Source organism: Heteronotia binoei, unplaced genomic scaffold (assembly GCF_032191835.1).
Source record: "Heteronotia binoei isolate CCM8104 ecotype False Entrance Well unplaced genomic scaffold, APGP_CSIRO_Hbin_v1 ptg000654l, whole genome shotgun sequence".
NCBI classification, from domain to species: Eukaryota; Metazoa; Chordata; class Lepidosauria; order Squamata; family Gekkonidae; genus Heteronotia; species Heteronotia binoei.
In genome coordinates this window covers 371487-394822 of record NW_026800062.1, presented here as the reverse complement: position 1 = coordinate 394822, position 23336 = coordinate 371487, and the positions used below count along the sequence as shown (strand labels likewise).

Sequence of the window (23336 nt, the reverse complement as noted above, 5' to 3'; positions counted from 1 at the left end):
CTGAGCTCTGTTGTCTGGAGTTCAGTTGTAATTCTGGGATATTTCCATGTCCCACCTAGAGACTGGTAACCCTAGGCCTGGAAGCAGCCTCTGAGTGATGTGATACAACCTCACTTGCATGACTGAACTAGGCCTGGTTAATTGCTACGGTTCAACAGTAGCCACCTGGTAAAAGCCAGTGTGGTATCATGGTTAGAACTTCAGAGTGGAGTCTGTGAGACCAACATCTGAATCCCCATACTGTTAAGAAAGATCACTGAGTCATTTTGTACTGGTCAAATACTTTCATCCTAACCTACCTCACAGGTTTGTTGTGTGGATAAAAAGAAGAGAATAACATAAGCTGCTTTGGTCCCCATTGTAGAGAAAGGTGAGTTATAAATGAAGTAAATAAATAATTAATATAACTGAAGACAGGAAGGTTGGAGAGTGACTGAGAAGAAGAGAATGAAGAAGAGGATGTGGTGATTACCAAGCAGAGTGAAGGAGTTTAGGAAATCCCTAGAAATTTGGGGGGAGGGAGCCTGAGGAGGAGACTGACCTCAGAGGTGCATAATGCCAGAGACTCCACCCTCCAAAGCAACCATTTTCTCCAGGGGAACTATAGTTGCCAATCTCTTGGTGGAACTGGAGATCTCATGGAATTACAACTGCCGTCCAGATGACAGTCAGTTCCCCTGAAGAAAATCGCTGCTTTGAAGGGTGAAATCTATGACGTTATACCCTGCTGAGATTACTTCCCAAATCTTGCATTCCGAAGGCTCCAGCTTCAAATCTCCAGGAATCTCCCAACATTGAGCTGGCAACCCTATGGGAAACTGATCTCTGTAGCTGGAAGATCTGTTGTGATTCCAGGAGATCTCCAGCCCCCCCTGGAGGTTGGCTAACCTGGGGAAAAGGCAGGAAGAGGGGAAAAGCTATGGGGCTTTCAGGAAAGAGGAAACAATGGGAAAGGGGGAAGTGAGATGCGGGTTCCCACTTGTATAAATTATAATTGAAGATACCGACAACTGAAGTAGTCCTGCCACAGCCTTGATTCTTCATCTGTATAAAATAACCCAGATTCCATTTCTGGGTCTCTCTTAGGGGAGTGCAACCCACCCAAGCCTTGGTATTTTTCTGTTCAGATCTATTAAACTGTGCTGCAAGAGAAGCTGGCCCTAGGATCTGCAAGCAGCAGGAAGGCAAGAGGGGATCAACTGGGACGGCAGAGGCTGAGAGTTCTGCACTGCCTCAGCTGGGACTGGCTCTGGGACAGCTGCTGGAATGGCCTTGGGTTAGCAATAGCTATTGGAGTTGTCCTTGAAAGGGCAGCTGCTGGGACAGCTCTCTGTCCCACCCACTTCACAAGGTGTCTGTTGTGGGAGGAGAAGATAAATGAGATTGTAAGCCACTCTGAGTCTCTGATTCAGAAAGAAAGGTGGCGTATAAATCTGCAGTCTTCTTCTTCTTCCTCTTGGAGTTCAGAGGCAGCACAGAGCTCTCAGCTCCTGCTGCCCCAGCTAGTTCTGGGCTGCAGGTTTAAACCAAGCTGCAAAGGAAGCCCACCAGCCATTTGGTACAGCTCAATATAACTGATTAAAAGCTGGAAAAAAGAATCTGCTTTATTCAGGCTCAGCTACAACAGTAGCCGATCATATTCTCTGATCTGTATTTGGTTTAAATAACATACAAAAAATACCAGTAAGGTATTTTCCAGGTATTTTTTCCATTCAGTTTATGCTGAATGCACAGCCCTAGTCTCTCTTTCTCTCTGTATGTACGTACACACAAATATTCACTCCTAAAGTTGCCAAACACTCTCCAATCTAAAATGTTGAGTTATGCCAAAATTTATTAAATCCTTCAAAACATCTGAGAACTAGAGAAGATTGAGAGAAATATTAATTCAGTAGTGTCAGTGGGTTTGCTCCAATAGCACATTTTGGTGGATGAAAGGATTAACACAGAACTAAAAAAAAAAAAAAACGCCTATGGAATATTTTCTTTTAGAATGAGTGAAATGCTTTAAAGGCAAAGTATTGTAAATATACACCATTCTTAAATACACAATACATTTCTGCACTAGAAGGGTATCTAATATTCATGAGGGGTGGATACAGAAGTTTTACTGCTTCTTAATGTCAAGGTTAAGTTATATGTCAAGTACTGCACAGTTTTCATTAATGATGAGCTCTATGTTTATTTAATCACAGAAAGCTTTATTCATTTAACAAAGCTGTTTCAGGCAAGACTTAATCTTGATAGAACTGAAGAATTAAGTACAGACAATCAACTATATGGGTTGGTTCAGATCATTATTTCATTTGAGTAAAAAGTGCCTTTTTTCTACCTATGAAGCAGCACCCCTTCCCCCCCTTTCCATTCCAGTTACAACCAGCCACCGCCAAGCAATAGCCTCCGAGACTACAACCTTGAATACCCAAGTGTACTACATACCTCAAGGTAAGAAACTGTCATGATTAGCAAGCCATCTTCATCTACAAGCACAATAGTCCAGTATTACAGAATCTGAACCAACATAGAAGTGCTTATGGCAAGGAAACACCTTGACACTTAAGGCCTTCTGCTGACATTCTGACCTGACTCTTTCCTAGTGGGAGTCAAGTTGCACCTTTAAGACCAACCAATTTTTATTTAGAATATAAGCTTTTGTGTGCTCTTAAGCACTTCATCAGACGAGGAATCCGGCACAGTGAGCAAAGCCATACAAAGCTGAGCAGAACCATACACAGCTGGTAGGCAGTGGCCCAGAATGCAAAATGGTATAGATTTAAGAACCAATGACAGCGAAGTAAAATTATCTGGTAGGCAGTGGTTTAGCATGTAAAATGGTACAATGACAGAATAGTAAAATTAACAAATTGAGCAAACCTTTGATCTGAGTAGCATGCTCATTTTACATTCTAAACCACTGCTTAAGAGCACACGAAAGCTTACGTTCTAAATAAAAATTGATTGGTCTTAAAGGTGCAACTTGACTCTTGCTTTGTTCAACTGCTTCAGACCAACACGGCTGCCTGCTTGGATCTTCCCTAGTGGTTGACCTTTTCATCCCTCCCACAAACCACTGCAACACATACCAACAGACCGGGCAACAAGAGATTATATTGCTCTATCTTGCTGGAAGGGGTAAAAATAATCAGAAAAAGTTTGGGTGGTGGGGGGACTGCACCAAAGCCTCAGAGGAAAATTCTGAAAGTTTCATTGAGAACTGAGCTCTCTGACCAGCAGCTGCAAGACAGCATCTACCTGGAATAAAGGTTCATGTGCTAAAAATAGATTAGGGTGTATCAGCTTGCAGTTTTCTCTAAAGTACAGGGTATAATTTTGCTTGTAGAAAACTAAGGTATTTATAACTTTTAAATTCTGTAAATATTGCAATATTATATGCTGTATAGTATAAATGATGCATGTTATGTCATTAAAGCAGTAAAATTAGTTTTTAACAGTCAAGTATTGACTATATTTCGATTTTTCCCAAAATTTTAGTCCTCCTCCCCCATGTGTTTTTTCCATGGCTTCTACACACTTTCTCTACCCAGAGAGAGAGAGAGAGAAAAAACTTAACAGTTGGCTCAATTACGAAGAAACATCAAAAAGACTCAACACTTACAAGGCACAGAATAAAAAAGTTGGGAAGCAAAAAAAAGCCTGAACGAAATTGATCCTCTAAATTGTAGTTTTAAGTTTGTTTTTAAAAAATGCATTGTGGTAAAATGCATTTACAATATTCTTACCAGTAACTGTTTTTGGTCTTCCTTGGCATCCTTGAAAGTGGCGGATCCAGACATCCAAGATGATAATGCAGTTTACAAGTATCACACAGCAAAAGGAGATGTTGATCATGGTTCTTCTTGCAAATTCCACAACTTGGAAATGCAGGAGAAAAGTTTCATTTGAGACAATGCACATACTTTACTGAATTATCTCAACGTTTACAAGGTTAATATTTCCTCTACATGTCTGATGGCTGTTTGTAACTTTTGATACACTGATTTGCTTCGAGTATATTCTTTAAATTCCCAATGAGGTCAGTTTAGTCCTGCAGAAAAAGTGCCGGCCTGACATGTGAGAGACCTTAATTTAACTCTTAACAGCTCTGAAGAATTCATTTTCCGGCCCTCCTCTATAAAAATAATAGCACTCACTTACTATGCTGTGAGGATAAATGCAATTCAATTAGTAAACTCTCTCCATATTGCAAGAGGTGCACCATGATCAATTCTATTATTATTTTCAATTAATGAGATAGTAAAGGATCATTTCAAGTCACAGCTTAAAAATCCAAGCAAACAAAAGAAGAACAGTGGTGATGGAAATCATCTTTGGTCTTGGACTTAAGCAGTCAGGTATTATTTTTAAAATGAGGTATTTCTTATACCATGCAGAATTAATACAAGGGATTCATTACCATTAGATGTGGTGGAGGCCACAAGCTTAGATAGCTTTTTGAAAACAATCAGTCAAAACCATGAAAGACAGGTACATCAGTGGCTATTAGTTATCATAGTTAAGTGGAACCTCCATGTCTGCAAGCAGTACATTTCTGATTATCAAATGCTAGAATAATAGGAAATGCCCATCATTACCCACACTTTGTTTGAGAGCTTCCCAGGAATATCTGGAAAGCTACTGTTGGAGACACAATGATGGCATAAAATATGCCAAATAATTTCTTATATTTTAAAAAATGTGTTGGGGTTCTAAGTGACATAAAGATAAATGGTGAAAAGAAAAGGCAAAGTAACAAACACATGTAATTAACATCAATAACATACTGAACTTCACACTGGAAAAGGAATATTAAACTTAAAATATTAAATATTTTATAAAATAACTCCCAATGTACAAAGCACAGGTCCACAGTTGTTGTGCTCAGCTTTCTCCTGAACCATATTAAGTCCAAAACTTATATTGTGGAGGCCTTCCAATCATAAAAAAGATTCCAACACAGTATATAGAAGGGAATTGCTGCCAATGAAGAAAACCTAGTATTGATACTCTTATCCTTACATTATAACTATATGTGTGTGTGTTTAAATTTAAAAAACTGTGAGACAACACACTGCAATTGTATCTAGAAATAAATACAAAAGGTGATCCATTTATATTCTAAAACTATATGTAGCTGTGTCAATTCATGGAAAATATCCAAAGCAGCCGCAGTGCAATACATTTTATTAGGATCAACCAAAATATGACAAAGCAGTAAAGCACAAGCTTTGGATTTTTCCAGAACCCTTCATCAGCCTGGCCACTATGTTAAAAGAAAAAGGGAGACAGAGGGGGGAAAAGACATTTCAGGGCATGTTGACAGTTTGAAGCTATCTTGAAATGGAGGCTAGGAGGTGCTACAGACTTAATTAGACTGCATGATACTGTGTGCAGATCAGAGGCCCCAGAGACTCCTGGGGCAAACAAACATAAATGGAGTCTCTCCTTTTGAAAACATAAAAATCAGTTTCAGTTACTCAAAATAAATGTTTCCGTTTACACAGACATCTTATTCTATTTACAACCAAAAGATATTGCAACATATTCCTGCTACTTGCCTATAAAGGACTGCTGGAAGGGTTGTAGTCTTCTGGGTTCCACCTTCTTTTTTACTGGGCTTTCTCTCTTTGGGTGCCCGCAAAATTGCTGGGATATTCAATTTCTATTGGTTTTGAAGAAATACAAGAATAATTCGCGTGTGAGAGAGATGTACCGTAACATCCTCCATTGTTTGTCACACAGCAGCCACTGAAATTTGGCTACGCACAATATGCTAAAAATTATGAGAGAAACCTGCTTAGTCAGGTTGCAAAAATGACTACACTATATGTATTGTCACTAAGCTAGTCTTATGAAAAATGAGACTGCATTCCCATATTTTGAATGGGGGGAAAAACAGCAAAGAGAGATAAAAAACCCTGGCTTTTAAACTTTTCCCCCTTTAACAGAGGAAGCTTTAACAGAGACAGACAAGGACAAGCTGGTTTAGAAGGTTAAAACGAAAAAGAAAAAAGAAAAATCCACTACACTTCACAAAAGAATACTGAAGCAGTTTATTTTCCTCAGCATCCCTGCTACAGTGGTGCTCCATAGGTTAATTAGAAAAATTATCTTATTGGACCAAACTCTCCACAAAGCAGGAGAGATTCTCTTTGGGTTTCTACTAATCTGCAGTGTGCTAGCTTCACAGACAGCAACCATCTATCAAAGTCATTTCTCAGTGGCCCTGTGGGCCTGCATCTGTTCAACCAACTGGAAAAAAGTGTCATGCAAGCTGTGCAAATGAAACTGCTACTTTTTATTATTATTAAATGATTGCACCAACAAACACATTCGTGAATTGTAAAATTCATCTTTTTTAAAAGGCAGGAAAGTACTAGTAGCAAACGCCTATTCATCAAGACAGATTTTCATGCATATATAATAGTTTTATAAACCTGCTTGGATTAAACATCCCTGCACACTTGAGCAGAAAAACACTCCTGCAGACATTTTGAATCCAACAGTTAACACAAAACCAAAAGAACACTTATGCAGCTAGAGCTGGCCTAAGGTCCAGCTTCTTGAAAGCATTTCACTTTTAATAATTTTAAAAGGCTAACTACGGAATGTACACAAAAGCCAGAAGGTCCTTTACATCGGGAGTGACAAAATGCATTCACATTCTTGAGAAATCTGTTAACTGTGCTGAATAAAGCCTCTTTTTGTTAAAGTGGTGATGAGAAGTACAATGAAATGAAAGGCCAGTGAAATTTATCAGTGTTTCAGACACAGCCAGTGACTTATTGGAACACACAGGTTCCACAGTTTGGGAGATGGGGGTGGAACAAGTATCAAACTGGGAAAATCGATCCAGGCCCTCTCTAAACATGAGTGAAAATATGGCCCAATAAAAATATTTGATTCCCCTGATTTACAATCTTCTCACTCTTTAAAACTCAAGTGGTACGATAATTAGTAGGCTGCGGCATCCACCTGTCACAATCGACAAAATGGTCATTAACGCTATCAAGAAAAAGCCCTAGACCCTCATTGTTTCCCAAAACAGAAAACATTTCATTTGCATAGCTAATTTATAATTACAGCAATGATGCATAGTTTTAGCCATGAATAAATTCAGGAAAAGGAGCCACAAGAAAACAATATACCCCCCTCCAATAAAACCTGCTGTTTGAAAGCTACGAGTGTGTGTGTGTGAGAATGGGGGGGGGGGGGGAATAGGGAGGAATACAGCTAGATTAACTTGTGCTTCAGGCTCAGCTTCATCACAAATGACAGGTCAATCAGTTACAGCAAATGAAAGAATTTTGCAAACAAGATAGCTAATACAAAAACAAAATTACGCTACAGGTTCCCAGTAGGTAGCATGCAGAGCTCTAGATATATTTCAATCAGAAATCATTATCTACAGAGTTAAGGCCAGGACTTTTATCAAATATATCATTTCAGCACAAAAAGTGACAAACAGAAAAGGCTATTCTTAGGAATATGCCCAGCAAGACATAAGAAAGGGGGGAAAGCAGAAAGAATGGAAGGAAAAAAAACAACCTGCCCAATAATTCTACCAAGCACAGCCCACATTCCTTGCCCTTCATTTCGCAGTTTTGCATTCATATTCTGAAGTTCTTCTAAGGATTCACACAGCTGAAAAAGAAAACATCATTGAGTTTATTTAGCTGTTTTATCCAGAAGGAGGCATCCTTTACTTACAGTACCTTTTATCAAATAGATAATTAAATAAAGAAATTGCTCATTCATGTCAATGCAACAGAAATCAGTAAAGTTAATCAGCCATTCCATAACACCAGAAAGAAGACACAGGCATCCATCTGGTTAGTAAGAGAGAACCAGAAGTACTTTGTCTGACAGTAAGGCTATAATAGCAGTCAAGAAACATCACAACAGTTCCACTCTGTTATTTCTATCTGTAAAGCTGTGCCAAATATTTCTATGCTAAGAATCAACATATCAGAGCTACACACCTGCACACTTGGTACCAGACAAAAGCAAATATAAAACCATGTTATTATTTGTAAGTTTAACTGGGAATTGTATCATCATTTCTGACAATCCCAACATCAAGGGTCACCTTCATGCTCTTGTGTCTTTTTGAAAGCAAATGGGAACAATACAATCTGCAGCGTTTGGCTCTTCACAGTAACCTCTTCTATTCATCCTAGAGCAATCACTATGATATCAATGATCACTAGAGAATCAGCTGCTTTCCAAAAATAAAATATGAGAGGGATTTTTACTTTATGCTAACAGCTCTTCTCAAGTCAGTTGTCCAGGTAACAAACTGAATATGCAGATGCACAAACCAGCAGCAAGTGTGATGAGGGCAAGGCTCAGGCACTGATGTCAGATGGGAAAAGGTCCATAGGAGATTAAATTGCAACAGATTCATTCCTTACTGGAATGATCAAATTCCTTTCTGTGGTCATGATCAAAATTTAAAATTTAACAAAGTTTGGGAAGGAGATGTGTCAATAATTCTGGATGTCATTACACTTCAGTTCCACAAAAAGTGTTTTATTCACTACTAAGTTTCCTGCACAATACCTTAGGAGTTCCTCAGTGTGTTTCTGGAATAACTCTGAAAGCCAAAGTTGGGCAGATGTTCTTTGAAGTAAAGGCCTGGGAAAGAATGTTTAACCTGAAATTTAGATATTAAAATCAAATCTGGAATCAAGCTTCCTTGGACTAATAAAGTCGGACCACCACATAAGTGACTGGGATAGACTACTGGATTGTAAATGCGATAGAAAGACTAAATAGTCAAAAATCTACCCAGCTCACTAGAAGACATCTTAAAAAGCAGGGGTGTCGAACTCATTCGTTATGAGGGCCAAATCTGACATAAATAAGACCTTGTCGGGTCAGGCCATGTATGTATCTATTTAAGATTACATAGTAGAGATATATATAAACGTTATACAGGACACAAACAAACAAAATTAAAGATTTTTTTTTAAAAAAACTTAAAACATGCTTAACGCATTATCACTCGGTCTTAAAGGTGCTTTCTTTGCATTTCTCCCATGAGATCCAGGGAACTGGCTAAAGGAAGCTCTGGCTCTTCTCCTCCTTCGCCAGGGGACCAGGAGGGGAAGTAGCCTCAATCAATGGAGAAACTGAGGTTTTGCTCTTTAGCTCCTGTGGGATTGAGCAAGCCTTGCAAAGCAAGCTGCAATATAGAAGGAAGCAGACAAGAGCCAGTTGTTCGAGGGCCTGATAGGAGCCCTCCAGGGGCCTGATTTGGTCCCCCAGGTCACATGTTTGACACCCCTGTCTTAGGGACTTCAATTATGAGAGCACACTGATCAGAGCCTGCAAAACATGTTCATCCTTCTCGGTTGGCATTCTCCCTCCAACAAAAATGCCAAATTATCTGGGTTAATTATTCCAAAGTATAGAAGGGCTTTTATGATAGTGCACCTGAATGTCCTACCTTCAGCAGTGACGCTAGGAAGATGCAGTGGAAATCCATACCCAGATTGACTCTGTTGACCACATCTTTTTTGATTGGCCTAAATTCTCAGAACAGACCTCCCCATTATTTAATCAGAACTCTCTTTCTCCAGAAGCAAAATCATCCTGGCTACTCAGCGACAAAGATAAACAAACCACCTTGTGTGTGGCAAATATTTTTGGCAATTCTAGCTAAATTACACAATAACTAACTTTTAGGTTCTCCTTCCACGGGATGACAGTTTGCTGCTTATGACTTAGGTTGTAAAAACAGTAAGAAGTAAAAGTATCTTTAAAAAAATTTATTAAGCAAAACATACAATTTACATCTTGTATTTTTTTACCTTGTTGTATTCCACATGAAGCTTTTCTTGCTCATTCTCCAGCTTATCTTTAATCTTCTTTTGTTCAGCCATGTTCTCTTGGATCTGGATCATGCGCATGTTTCTCTCTGAAATAAAAGTTATGGTTATAGTAGTTACAGTTTATGTATGTCAAGTTAAAAAAGCTGGAATTAGTATGGGCAATAACAAGAGTACAGGAACACATTTTTGTATTCTCAGCTGCATACACATAACTATCACAGTCTGCTTTAGTTAACTTTGGGCAAAATAAAATGTATATTAAAATGTATTTATTTGACTCCCCTCATCTGAAGAATGCCTGCATGCAAAAGCTTACGTTCTGAATAAAACTTTGTTGGTCTTAAAGGTGCAACTTGACTCCTACTTTAGTCAAATAGTGAAGGTTAAGGTTCATATTAATAAGCAGAGATTATTCCTTGAAGATTATATATATACACACACACAGGCAAGGAAGAGCAACTCTTAATAAAATTACTACAGGTTTGTGCAGTGCTGCTCTTGTCCCTGATCACAAAGCAAGGGTTGCAGAAACTAGTACTTTAAAAATATGTCCATTCTTCAATTATCAAAGGCTTCAAAAAATGTTTTTAAACTTAACATTCTCTCCTTAAGCAATGCACAAGTGACTCAGTGGCAATTTTTTTGCTTTAGAACTAGGGGACAATTCTCTGATACACACACACAAACACAGATAAAGAAAATGGGCAAGCTCATACATGTGTACACACACAGGTGTCATTGAACAACATTTATCTACATTTTAAAAAAACAGTTTAGAGGATTATCCATTATCTAAATGGGGGGAAAACATTTTTGTACCCTTACCAAGATAATAATTCACAAAATCAGCTGTCAGAGCTGGCTGTTTGTGTTTTCTTCTTCCATCCACACTGGAACTAGTATCTGAAGTATCCACTGGAAAGATGTCTGTACTGATTCCCATTAATTCAGCTTTGCGCATCAGTTTGCGAATTGCTGAAGCACTGCTGGTGAGTGGTCGCGGCAGTTTCTCCCTTGGAACCCATGCCTGAGGCCTTGTGGTACGTGCTAGTTCTGCCTTGGCACGATATTGTTGCAGTCTGGTATTAATCCGTGCCTACAATTAATAATAAAAACACACAAACCTAACAATAAGAGGAATCCAGAATACTTTTGCTAACAAACCTCATATGCATTTCTAATATGTACACACTTATGTAGTAGTAGGAGGCAAACCTGATCTTTATAGCATAAAATAAACATATGCAAAGTGAATTAGAACAATTAGATAGTGACCATGAAATTCCATGTTTGAAACAAACATGCCTTCCAATTTACAGAATGACATCTGCTTGTGAAAGGACTTGTACAGTGAGCAGAAGGCTACCTTTATACTTAACTCTCTGTGATCAGAAAATGTAAAGCACGAACAAATTATTATAAGTTCAGAAACAAAATTAATATATTTAAAAATTCAAGAAAATCACAGGTAGCTATCTGCTCTATCCCAGTAAAAAGTATGGAACAAAGTTTGAGTCTAATGGCACCTTTAAGAGTAACAATGTTTAATTCTGGGTATAAGCGTTTGTGTGCACGCACACGTCTTCAAATACTACAGAAACTTAAAAAATTCACAGCATTCGCAAAGAATGAATGTTAGCAATTATTTATTTCCCAGAGCAAAAAGCTTTCCCCAGCTTTCTGAGTGAGCTCAGAGAGAAATAGACAAGATTGACAATAGCAGCAGGACACGGGGTAGCACAGAACACTGATAGTCTTGGAACTGGCAGTGGAAAACAGATCAAAACAACCTCTAACAACAACAAAGGTCTGGGATTTAGGAAGTTGGGTTTATTTTAATGGGGAAATTGTAAAAGCTGTGGAGCAGACTGTGCAGCTGGGAGAGTAAATGTAAATGTTAGTAACAGGGACAGAGAATTCATGTTAGGCTAAATTGTGTACAAGAAAATAAATAGCCTGCAGTGTTTTGAGAACAATCCTGGCTTTATTTCCAACCATAGCCATTCCACCAGCTTGGTTTTGCATACTGTATTAAATGTAAATACAATATTGACATTGGTACAGTACCTGAGCTTCTGGAGAGAGCTGTTTTTCTCTCTCTTGCAAAGACATTTTGCAATATGATTGTAAAGCCAAGTAGTTCTTGCGCTTCCATTTTCTATCCATCCTGTCTGCATGCTGCTTACAATAAGCAAAAAAAGGATCTGCAATATCCTATTTTAGAAGAAAAATGGAACACAGGAAAGTTTGTCAAAGAAAACAGTTTCAGACAGTCAGAAACAGAAACGGTAATTACTTGGATCCAGCAATCTGAGTGGATTTTTCCCTTACTGCCATATCCGTACCCACAACAGTTCCTTCCAACCCCATAAAAGTTGATTGTCAGGTTGCGGGGCTAACATGAGCATGTTTATTTTTGGATGGGGTGTGTGGAGTTGTAGAAACATGTATTGAAAAACAGGAAGCACTGTGGTATTGATTTAGGTTTTTCTAAATTGGTAAAACTTTAATGAATAAAATTAATCTACACCTAAGAGATACATTAGTTTTACTGGAACAATGTTTGAGACTAGTAGTACTTCTAAGATCAACAAAGTTTTATTCTGGGTATAAGCTTTTGTGTGCATGCACACTTCTTCAGATACTTCAGGATTAGTGTTACCGTTTTGACTTCTTTAAAACTAATAATCACTACAGCCCATCTAAGTGGATTTTAGTGGTAAGGTAACATACATCAACTAAGATTTCTGTGCTGGAGATCATTTGCTAGTCTTTTTATAATGAAATCTCACCTCCTCTGCAGCAGCTTCAGATAACAAGCCTTCTTTCTGAGCACAAGTCACATGAAAATAAGCTCTGCACATTCCAGCATCACAACTAATGCAAACACCAGTTCTGGCAAAACGTGGATCTTCACAGAAACTGCATTCCTGCCGCAGATCAAAAGTCAGTTATTACAAAAAAGAGACTAAGTCTGAACATTGCTTATGTATAAAACCTATAATAGATACTTTCTTAAAAGAAAAAAAGAATTTCACTAAGCAGTTTACAACTGAAGAGACAAGCAAGAAATAATAGGAAAACTACAGCTATTTCCTATATTTAACAATAGTTTTTATAGTAAAAATGCTACAGAAAAGTTAGTCTTGGTTTTTATAATACACAAGAAGGCCACAGATAGAGGAAAGACTACATGTTCAAACTGCTGGTTTTAAAAACATTATTTTAGGAAATCTGATACGCCACATGAAGATTCAAGTTCAACTTAAAAGTGAAAAGTATCATAGAGGAAATCAAATGTGAAAAATGTATCAAATGGAGACAAGTGTAGGAAAACTGTTGTCAAGAGGCAGAGGCAAATCCTCAAGAATTGACTCAATTCAGATGTTTCAAATATTTTTGCAGGTAGTAAAGCCTGGCCATGGGCCAGAGATGCAGAGAGGCAGGGAACTGGGGATGTTGAAGTCAGCTGAGTAACAGCTGGTCAAGCATTTGCCCCACCTATTTTGCAGGCAATTTATAGTCTAAGAGCAGCCATCCTGGCAGAACCATCACTAACACGGGACATCATTGTGGCTCATTACCTGCTAGAAGTTGGGGATGGGTTTTAAATCTATTTTTTATCAGTATTTCATTTTGAAAGCCTCTCTGAGACCCCATTGTGGGAGAAAACTAAGATTAAAAATATTCTAAAGTACGTCTCAAATCGGCTTTTAAACCTTTCACCACACATAATTAGTTGAACTGCCTTATATTTAATCAAGACTTTGTAGCAGCTTTCAACACTGGGCATTAGCTCTGAACACAAGTAAGGATGCCTTAGGCATGTTCAACAATTTTTATGGTTTCACAGTCCATCCAACAAAGGTGTATGGAAAAAAATGCATGGTGTTCCTAACTTCATAAAATGCTGAGTCTTCAGTGACAAAGAATGCTAAAGGAAACACAAAAACCAAGCAGCAATGAAGTTTGCCTACAATACATAACTTAACATTTAACTTTACCTTTGCTCCATACTTGGAATAGTTCATTTCTGTAAGTGTCACAGGTCGCAGTTTGTCAATATCTCCAAATGCTACTCCTGGAACATAGAGGGCACAAACAATGTGGACCCACCTATAAGAAAAAAGGAAATTGCTTTACTGTATCTGCAGCAAAACAAGGATACAGATCAGAGGAATACTGTTCTCCTATTTTAAAAAGAACAATAACCTTTCAGCCAGAATTATTACACACGCTTCTTAAAACTAAGGATGGACAAGAACAGAGTGATCAAGTAATGCAAAAGTCACTTTATATTTTTTGTATTAATATTAAAATCCACAATTTTTGAAATAAAGATGGCCCAAGACACCCAAAGAAGCAATGGCTGAGCACCTTCAAAAAGTCTCAGGTTCAATCTTTGACATCTCTAGTTATAAGGTTCTCAAGCACTTGGTGATGGGGAAAACACAGAAATATTCTGGAAAATGCTGCCAATGAGGGTAGACAGTACTGAACTATGGTTTAATTCTGTATAGAGCAGCAAAGGAATGTCTGGCTGTCCTCAACCAGAGCCAGGGTCTTTTTGGCCGTGACTCCAGCCTGGTGGAACACTCTTCCAGCTGAGATCCGGGCCCTGTGCAATTCTGTAGGTCCTGTAAAACAGATTTGTTGCACCAGACCTATGGTTGAGGACAGCAATGGGCTCCATCTTTGATTGGCCTCCCCTCTATTCACTTTCTCCCCCTCTCCCTTTAGAATTACCTTCTCTGAGTCAGGACACAGGGACAGCAGGATTCAAATACTGCAGAATAAATAATATACACAACCAACAAATATGTTCTTGAGGAGCAAAAAGTTCTTTTAAGAAGAAAGCCTAAATATTTATTATGGCAATCTATTACAAACAAAAATTAATACAAATGTAGCTAAAGAGCTCAAGAACTCCTGAACAGGGCTACATTGACCAAATACAGGATGCTCTGTAAACAAAACCATGCTTCTGAATGTGGAATAGTGTGTGAAAATAGATACTCACTATCCGAAAGCTAAGATACCTTTCAAAAAGGTTACTAATCCACTGATTAGCTGTTTGGAATTAGGATCCTGCCCTGTCCACACACCCCCTCCCCTGGCAATTCTTTCTCCTCTGTACAATGGCCACTTGGCAGATTCAGCTGTTTGGTGCATGCTACTTTGGATCAGGGTGTACTGCTGTTAAGTGTGATACTTCATAAAAAGCCTACATTGAGCTAATTGCATATATTCTGTTCTCATTTTTATTTATTTGGGAATTTTATATGCTGCCTCTCAAGAAACCTTCAAGGCAGATCACAAAGTAATATATGGTAAAATCATAAAAATGGCGTAGAAGATGAAGATGATATTGATATCCCGCCCTCCACTCCGAAGAGTCTCAGAGCAGCTCACAATCTCCTTTACCTTCCTCCCCCACAACAGTCACCCTGTGAGGTGGGTGGGGCTGGAGAGGGCTCTCACAGCAGCTGTCCTTTCAAGGACAACCTCTGCCAGAGCTATGGCTGACCCAAGGCCATGCTAGCAGGTGCAAGTGGAGGAGTGGGGAATCAAACCCAGTTCTCCCAGATAAGAGTCCGCACACTTAACCACTACACCAAACCGGCTCTCAGAACGAATGAGCTTAAAAAAAAAAAAAAAGGCCAGAAACAGCATGGAACTATCCTTTTGAAACATTCCTCAGATCAGAAAACTGAAAAGACTGAACCCTTTAGGTCAGCGTTTCCCATTTGCAGGGTCATGACCCGGTACCGGGCCATGGAAGACTCAATACCGGGTCACAAGAAAAGCCAAAACTAGCCCCGCTCCCAGCAAAGCATGAGCTCTGCTCTGCTTCTTTCCTTTCCCGTCTCTCTGTTGTGCAGAGAAAAGCTAGGCTTGAATACTGACGCAGGCTGCAAAGCCTGAGCTCCATTTTCCTTGGAGACCTCTATAGAAGAAAGAGACAGGCTTTCCTGTCTTTCGGCTCCACCTCCAAAGTCTCCTGGCTTTACCCCTGAATTTTAGTAGGCCACGAAGAAGAGTAAAAATAACTGGGCCATGGGGGGGCGGGGAGTTTGGGAAACCCTGCTTTACGTAAAAGTTTAGATTAAAAGAAATGTTTTGGCCTTGCACCTAAAAAGAGAGAAGAGGCTAGGTGAACTTTAAGAGAAAGGCCATTCCGCAGGTGAGAATAGCATGTGCATACCTACTTCTATTTTTATAATTCCTTATTTGTATGTTACTGAGGACCTAAAACTACGGTCTTATTCTTTCTTCGACACATACTCACATATTTATACATATGCTTGTATACATTATACACCCACCTACCTACATATCTCCTTGTCATTTGAAGTATCACATTTCAGTTAACATTTTGAAATTCTGTTTTAGGCAACAAATATTAAAAGATCAGACAATTCACTCATGAATCCAGAACACATATAAAAGATCAACAAATCAGGTCCATAACCTTAGCAGAGATTATTCATGGTTCTGGAAATCTAGAAGCATTTCCTTTCTTCTGAAATGACATCAATATGTGGCACAAAGAATAATTTTGCCAAAGAAACAGGGGGAGTAGAGGGGGAAGTTACCCATCTTCACATTATCTTCTGTATTTTCTTTTAAGCAGCCAAGGTTTTGGCTGGAGATGTTTGATAGTAACTTTTAATACATCCTCCCCCATTGCACCCAGCACAGTTCAATATAAAGATACACATCTTCAACAAGCAGCTGCTTCTCAATTTAATTTGCACAGTTTTTTCATGCTCCACTGGTGTATTAAATGCTGCTGCACTCTGTAGGAGTTTATCTATGATAAACCCAACAGCTGGCTGCTTGCTTCCTACTGACCTTCTCAAAATGTTTTAGTACATGTCACACAAGTACTGTAGTATTACAGATTTAAACTGCCATTTCAGTATGATTGGCACACAAGTGTCTCATTTCCTTAGCCACCTATGTGCTAACTCCATCCTGAATTTTTATTAAAATACTCAGAAGTCAGTCAAGTTCACAGCTGAAGCAGCTTCAGCTGCTTTTAATACCAAAGCCTAAATGTTTTCCTGCTCATTTGTTTAGCTGCACATGTTTGAGAACCTTGTAATTAAGACAAATTGGGTAATCAAAGAAGAATAATCTTTCTTGTTACTTTCTCATCCATTTTGCTTGAAGCAAAGATGACAGATGTCCGGGATGGGGAGGAAAAACCAAGCTAAAAGCTAGACAATGGCCTTATTTTGAGCTGATTTCTGCTATCTAGCAAAAGAAAAGGGTTTCACTACACACACAAACAAACCCTAAACAGAGTAACAACCTTCTAAGACAGGAGTGGTCAATGGTAGCTCTCCAGATGTTTTTTGCCTACAACTCCCATCAGCCCCAGCCAGCCTGGCCAATGGCTGGGGCTGATGGGAGTTGAAGGCAAAAAACATCTGGGGAGCTACTGTTGGCCACCCCTGTTTTAAGACCATTGTAGCCTCATGGCGCAGAGTGGTAAGCTGCAGTACTGCAGTCCAAGCTCTGCTCACAACCTTAGTTTGATCCCGGAGGAAGCTGGATTCAGGTAGCCAGCTCCAGGTTGACTCAGCCTTCCATCCTTCTGAGGTAGATAAAATGAGTACCCAGCTTGCTGGGGATAAAGTGCAAATGACTGGGGCAATGGCAAACCACCCCATAACAAAAAGCCTGCCAAGAAAACATTGTGATGTGACATCACCCCATGGGTCAGTAATGACTTGGTGCTTGCGCAAGGGACTACCTTTTTTACCTTTACGTCCATTTACCTGAATTGACTAATTTATTTAAATCTTCGATTTCTAACCCATTTCCCCGCAAGTGGGCTTGGGATATAACATATGTATGCACACAGATGGGTATAACTATTTAAGATTGTGCTGTAATGTGTGCAGAATAAGACTCGCTTTGAATTAACCATTTCATTATCTATTCCTTTCTCATACAGAAAGATCAGATGAATCATTTTTCATACAAAGAGAATTTAACTGACAATGTAACATCTAAATAATTTTAAATTACAAAGGAAAGCTATGTAATCTTGCACATAGGATTTACTTCTACATCCTAAACTCACAATAAGATTGATAGCACATTGTAGAATTCCATGTCAATATTATATAAAGTCTCTATTAATAAACAAAGCTGTAAATGCTTCCACATGGATAAAGGTGTTTTTATGGGGATATAGGTTAAATTGATTTTTTAAAATATACACCCCACTAATACAATTTTATGAAGCCCTGAGAATTTACAAAACAGATTGTTTTCTTACACTGACTTTTTGTTCAGAACAAAACATTGACAGTTGCATAAGCAATTGATGGTAGCATTCTTACAATTGGAGTGCTATTATTTTGAATGCAAACAGTTAAATTACAGTCTACTGGCTGTGATTTAAAATGCCAGTAAGATCTCAATAAGAGACGTTTCTAATAGTGCCAAATACAAAATGGCAAATCTAAGCCATAAATACAACCAACTCATGAAAGGCTTAGGATTCCAGGGACTCCTGTTTTAATATATTCAGGATACTCTGAACACAAAATGGCAAATGGAACTATATTCAGTCACCACCACGTGAAAGTCCTGAGGAGTTTCAGGGGTAATGTGCTAACAACCTGAAGGGTAATGTGCTAACAACCTGAATAATGGAACTGACTATGCTTGAAAATAGTGTGGTGGGAATGCTTGTTTAATACCTGGCCCAGAAATATCAGGGTTGCCACTAAAATTTTATTTTTCATTCCCCTGACTTCCCCTGAATTTTCCTGACCAACATTTGTCAATTTCCCTGACCACCATTCAAATATAAACACAAGTTAAAAAATGAATAAGTCGTGTTGCATTAATGCAAGGCTTAACGAAATGTTCCACTCTTCAACTACACAAGTCTCAACTGCAAAAATATTTGTCAAAGTAAGAGATTTAATATCAGCTTTTTTCAACATTAACTGCAGCAACATGTTTTGCAATTGCACCAAAAATTACACCAAGATACAAACTTCAATTCAAGAAAACTCTGAATGCTAACAAGTAGGAACTTTCCAATGAGCACATCAGCAGCAAGAAAGGAGATGGAGTTTCTGCAATCTAAAGAAGCAGACAATCCTCATTTGCAACCTTTATCCATGGGAGAAGTCAGGAAAGAGGGTGAGAAAGCTGGTACTCTGTAAATTCTAGCAGGAACAAGTACTAGCAGGTGGCGATGAAAACAATTAGATTTTTAAAGTTTGTATATTGGTAAATGTTTAAAATAGCCTTGCTTTGCAAATGCTACAGGCAGACCATGGAAATCGTGCAGGGACAGAGCTTGACAAACACACTAGGCTGGTTGGGGGGGTGGAATTGAGAAAAAGTTGGGGCTGGGAAAGGGCATCATTAAGTTTTGCTTGTATTCTGCTACTTCTTTATTTCGGTTGCCACAAGAACAGATCATGCTCTTGCAGCAGCAGGTCAAAAATCCACGGTTTGAACATATTTTAACCACAATTTCCCTGACTTTCCTTGACCAATTTCCATTTCCCTGACTTTCCTTGACTTTCCCAAAAGTGGTAACCCTGAATATGCTCCTGTGCCTTGAAACCAAGTATACAGGGTCACAGACTGCAGAATGGTGGAATGTTATGATATGGGGCATGACATTCACACATTGACTTTTTCAAATATGCAACTCTAAACTGGGTTGATAGAATCCCATGAAAATGCGCTGTGTCAAAAATGCATATTTTAATGATTCAGACTATGTGATTGGGACAAGGAACTTAAGCCTCTTATTGTTACTGCAAAAAAATAACAATCCAAAAGTAAATATGCTGTAATACCTTTTATTACAGATCTCAAACAACTCCTCACCCATAAGAATACAACATCTCAACTGAGCATGAACACCAGTACCAGAGCTTGCAATAAATCCAAGTGCCAACTTTGCTGCCACATACACCTGGACAACACAGTCACTGGACCTAACAGCATTAAGTACACCATCTCAGGCTCATTCACTTGTTCATCTTCCAACATTATATATGCCATTAAATGCCAACAATGCCCTTCAGTTCTCTACATCGGGCAAACAGGACAAGCCCTATGGTGAAGGATAAATGGACACAAATCTGACATCAGGAATTACAGAACTGAGAAACCTATGGGAGAACACTTTAACCTTCCTGAACATTCAATGGGTGACCTCAAAGTTAGCTGTTTTACTGCAAAGGAACTTCAAGAACAGAATGGAAAGAGAAATTGCTGAATTACAAATTATTATGAAACTTGGAACAAATACCTCCCCAAGACTGAACAGGGATATTGGTTTTTATCTCATTACATATGCTATATCAACTCTCACTGGGTATAGCTATACATCTACAGTATTCCAATGTATTTCGCTTTTAGAATAGTGCATCAGAATAATGGTTTTTTTGTACTGACATACTCAAATAAGGGATATTGGCTGTTTATTTCATTACATATACTAACCCATCTTCCACTATATTTTAATGTACCCCTTTTTTCTAACGGCAAACTAGAATGTATTTCTCTTTTAAAACAGTGTATCAGAATACTGGGGGGTTTTGTATTGACATACTCACATAAGGGATACTGGCTGTTTATCTCATTACATCTACTAACCCATCTTCCACTATGTTTTAATATATTCTTTTTTTCTAATGGCAAAATAGAATGATGTTTAAATCTCTTGAGAAACTAATGCCCTCTATTTAAACCCAGAACTAACAACAAACTCTTATTTATGGCACTTTACACCTATGACATCAATCTGCTTTTTATCACCCTCCATTGTTGTTTCAGGCCAGTTAACAACACCAACTAGCAAACACAGACCCCAATTTGTGATTCTTTTAATCTGCTAAAAACATTTCCATTACTCTACATACTAACTCACTGCCCTCTTTCTCTATATTTAGGACTGCTTGCCATTCCATTTTTGTCTGATGAAGTCTGCTTAGAGCACATGAAAGTTTACATTCTGAATAAAACTTAGTTGGTCTTAAAGGTGCAAACTTGACTACTGCTTTGTTCTACAAAGTAGTGAATAATATTTCCATTTCTCCAATACTGTTCTTTAGACTAGAAGTTCAGTAAAAAATTAAAAGGGGAAGAGAGAAAACTCTTCCTGGACATGATGGAAAAGCCACCCAGACTGCTGGTTGTAGCAAGATGGAGAATCTGAGATGCCACTTGGATTAACAGTACAGTCCTAAACATCGCTACTTTATTCTTCTAAATCCATTGAAGTCAATGGACTGTTATCAAAATAGTGCTATAAATCTATCAGGTAACAAAACAGATTGTCATTTGTGCCTAGGGCTGCTAACAGATCTGGAGAAAAATGTCATGTCCTTTATATAAATACTTTGTGTGGAAATGGGCAATTAAAACTTTTCATGGCATAACACTAAGCCTCTGTTCTCCAGGCAGCTGGCAACCCTAGTTCTGCCAAACACAAATGCATGTTCATTACTTTGTGATGTTCCAATTAGTGCTTCACTACTGTCATTTTCAGATTTTTTTTCCAATGCATTAAAACATCTATATATCTAATAGAAAATAAGCTACCCAGTGTCTAGATGACAAAAACTGTGTAAAAGAGGCAACCACAGACAATGCTCCCTCTAAGCTGTGGAGTCTTGTTAGCAAAAATCCTACTTTGTGAGCTACTGGCATTAAAAGTTGTAAGTTAATGCATAAATTAGCTTGCTCTGGGGTTATTTTTCCTGAACTAAGACAAAAACGCGTGAGCCAGAGGCTAAAAAAACTGAGCCAGCGAACACTAACTCAGCTTAGAGTGAACACTGCCTACAGGTAAGAGACAAGTCTCTACCTATTTGAGTGGCTTCCCCAGCAGTGCAAAAGAAATTACCCTGTAAATTAACTACACACACCCTAAACTCACACACACAATATGCATTCGCTTGATTAGGCCTAAATATACTCTGCAATGGATAGAGTATGAAGATCAGCTAAGAAAGGGGGATGGGAGAACAGACTGCTCTAGGTTCTGAAAGAGAACACTGGAGAGGAGAAACCAAGGGGAGGACAGGGGGCTCAAACTACTCCTCTCCAGATTCCTTGCAAGCCCCCAATTTGTATCTAGTATTTGTAACTGTTCAAAAACCTACTGGTAGCTGCAACTGTATTGCTGTGGATCAATATGCTAAGCTGTAGTTACCCTAAGAAAGTTCTGACTTGGAAGTGCTTATGGTTTCTTGCTTGTTTTTTTCTCAGCTGCTCCTCAGAGGTAAGAGAAGTTACATCTGATTCTTCAGAAGGGCTCAGTGGAGAGTATACAAGATTGGAACGATTGACTATCACACTAGTATTTCATTTAAACTAACCTGCCAGCATCTGTCTCCTTGAAGATTCCATCTTGGTTGGGACAGAGTTCGCAGCTTGGAGATACACCACATTTACAAGCATCACAGAACCATGGCTCAGTGGAGTTTTCTGAAGCAGAACTCATAATAGAATCACTTTCACCATCAACACCATAACAACCTAGGAATGCAAGAAATTCACACTAATCAAAATTGAAGGTTATGCCAAGAGATTTAATTATAGGAACCAGAGGATGTAGGGAAAGCGAGAGAGCATAAGGACATTGAGGATACTGTTTCCTTCATTTCTGAAGGCTATGTAATATACTGAGCATGCTCATCCATGGTAAGTGGCAGGCCTGGCTCATAAATGTGCCATGAATGGCATTGGAAGTGCTGTGTGTCAACAGACATAAAAACATTCAAATGACCCCTGTACCTGAAATGATTTACTAGTTTTAACATATCTGCAGAAACACTAATCATCTATGTGTTCAAGTGTAAAATCATATGCTAAAATTTGATTTCATTGTATATTCTACTTGCTCATTCATGGTGCTTTAAAACTGCAAGTTTTTACTAAACATGTAAGCTTTGTGCAAAGAAACCTAATCTTCATTCATTTTAAAATCAGTTTTTTCTTTTTTGGGGGGGGGGAGGGGGGAATGAGCGATCTCACCAACCTTAATTTTTATGAACAACTTTCAGCTATGGTTCCACCCAGATTTTATGAATATTTGAAATTAAAGTTTTTAAAATACCTGTGGGTCCAGAATCTCTAAAATTTAAAACAGGGTCAGGCCTTTTTAAACCAAAAATGTGTTTAAATCATTTCCAATCAAACCATAATTAAGGATCTAGCTGAGATTATAGACCTTTATTCTACAAACTACCTTGGAAGAAGAGGAAAGTTTGTCAGCTTGCCACAGTTCTGAGGTCAAGGGATGATGAGCCTTCCTGCAGCCACCAGCCTTAGCAGAACCAATTACTACGCCAAACTGCTGAATACCTCTCCTAGTAGGAAGCATCAATGCTACCCTTACAGGCTGTCTGTAGTCAACTGAAGACTTCCTTTACATTCCTTTGAATGAGTTTAAATTAATTGGACAATATTTTATAATCTCTGGTGTTGTCTTGATGTTTTTATTTT

At 38.5% G+C, this 23336-nt stretch overlaps 1 protein-coding gene across 10 annotated transcripts in view; it reads right to left on the bottom strand.

The window, feature by feature from the left end:
• LOC132590756 (PHD finger protein 14-like) overlaps positions 1-23336 on the bottom strand; it is a 169138-nt gene that overhangs the window by 121111 nt on the left and 24691 nt on the right. For 9 of the 10 annotated variants that reach the window (XR_009556765.1, XM_060263671.1, XM_060263678.1 and 6 more), the window contains exons 5-13: positions 22208-22367; positions 13838-13949; positions 12626-12763; positions 11901-12047; positions 10659-10929; positions 9813-9919; positions 7546-7641; positions 5556-5659; positions 3741-3872 (exon numbers count right to left, since the gene is read on the bottom strand). Coding sequence is in view for 9 of the 10 variants with exons in the window: in XM_060263671.1 (XP_060119654.1) it covers positions 3741-3872; positions 5556-5659; positions 7546-7641; positions 9813-9919; positions 10659-10929; positions 11901-12047; positions 12626-12763; positions 13838-13949; positions 22208-22367 (1267 nt within the window). In the remaining variant the exon portion in view is untranslated. Of the gene's footprint in view, positions 1-3740; positions 3873-5551; positions 5660-7545; positions 7642-9812; positions 9920-10658; positions 10930-11900; positions 12048-12625; positions 12764-13837; positions 13950-22207; positions 22368-23336 lie in introns of all 10 variants that reach the window. The other variant, XM_060263675.1, reaches the window with a different exon arrangement.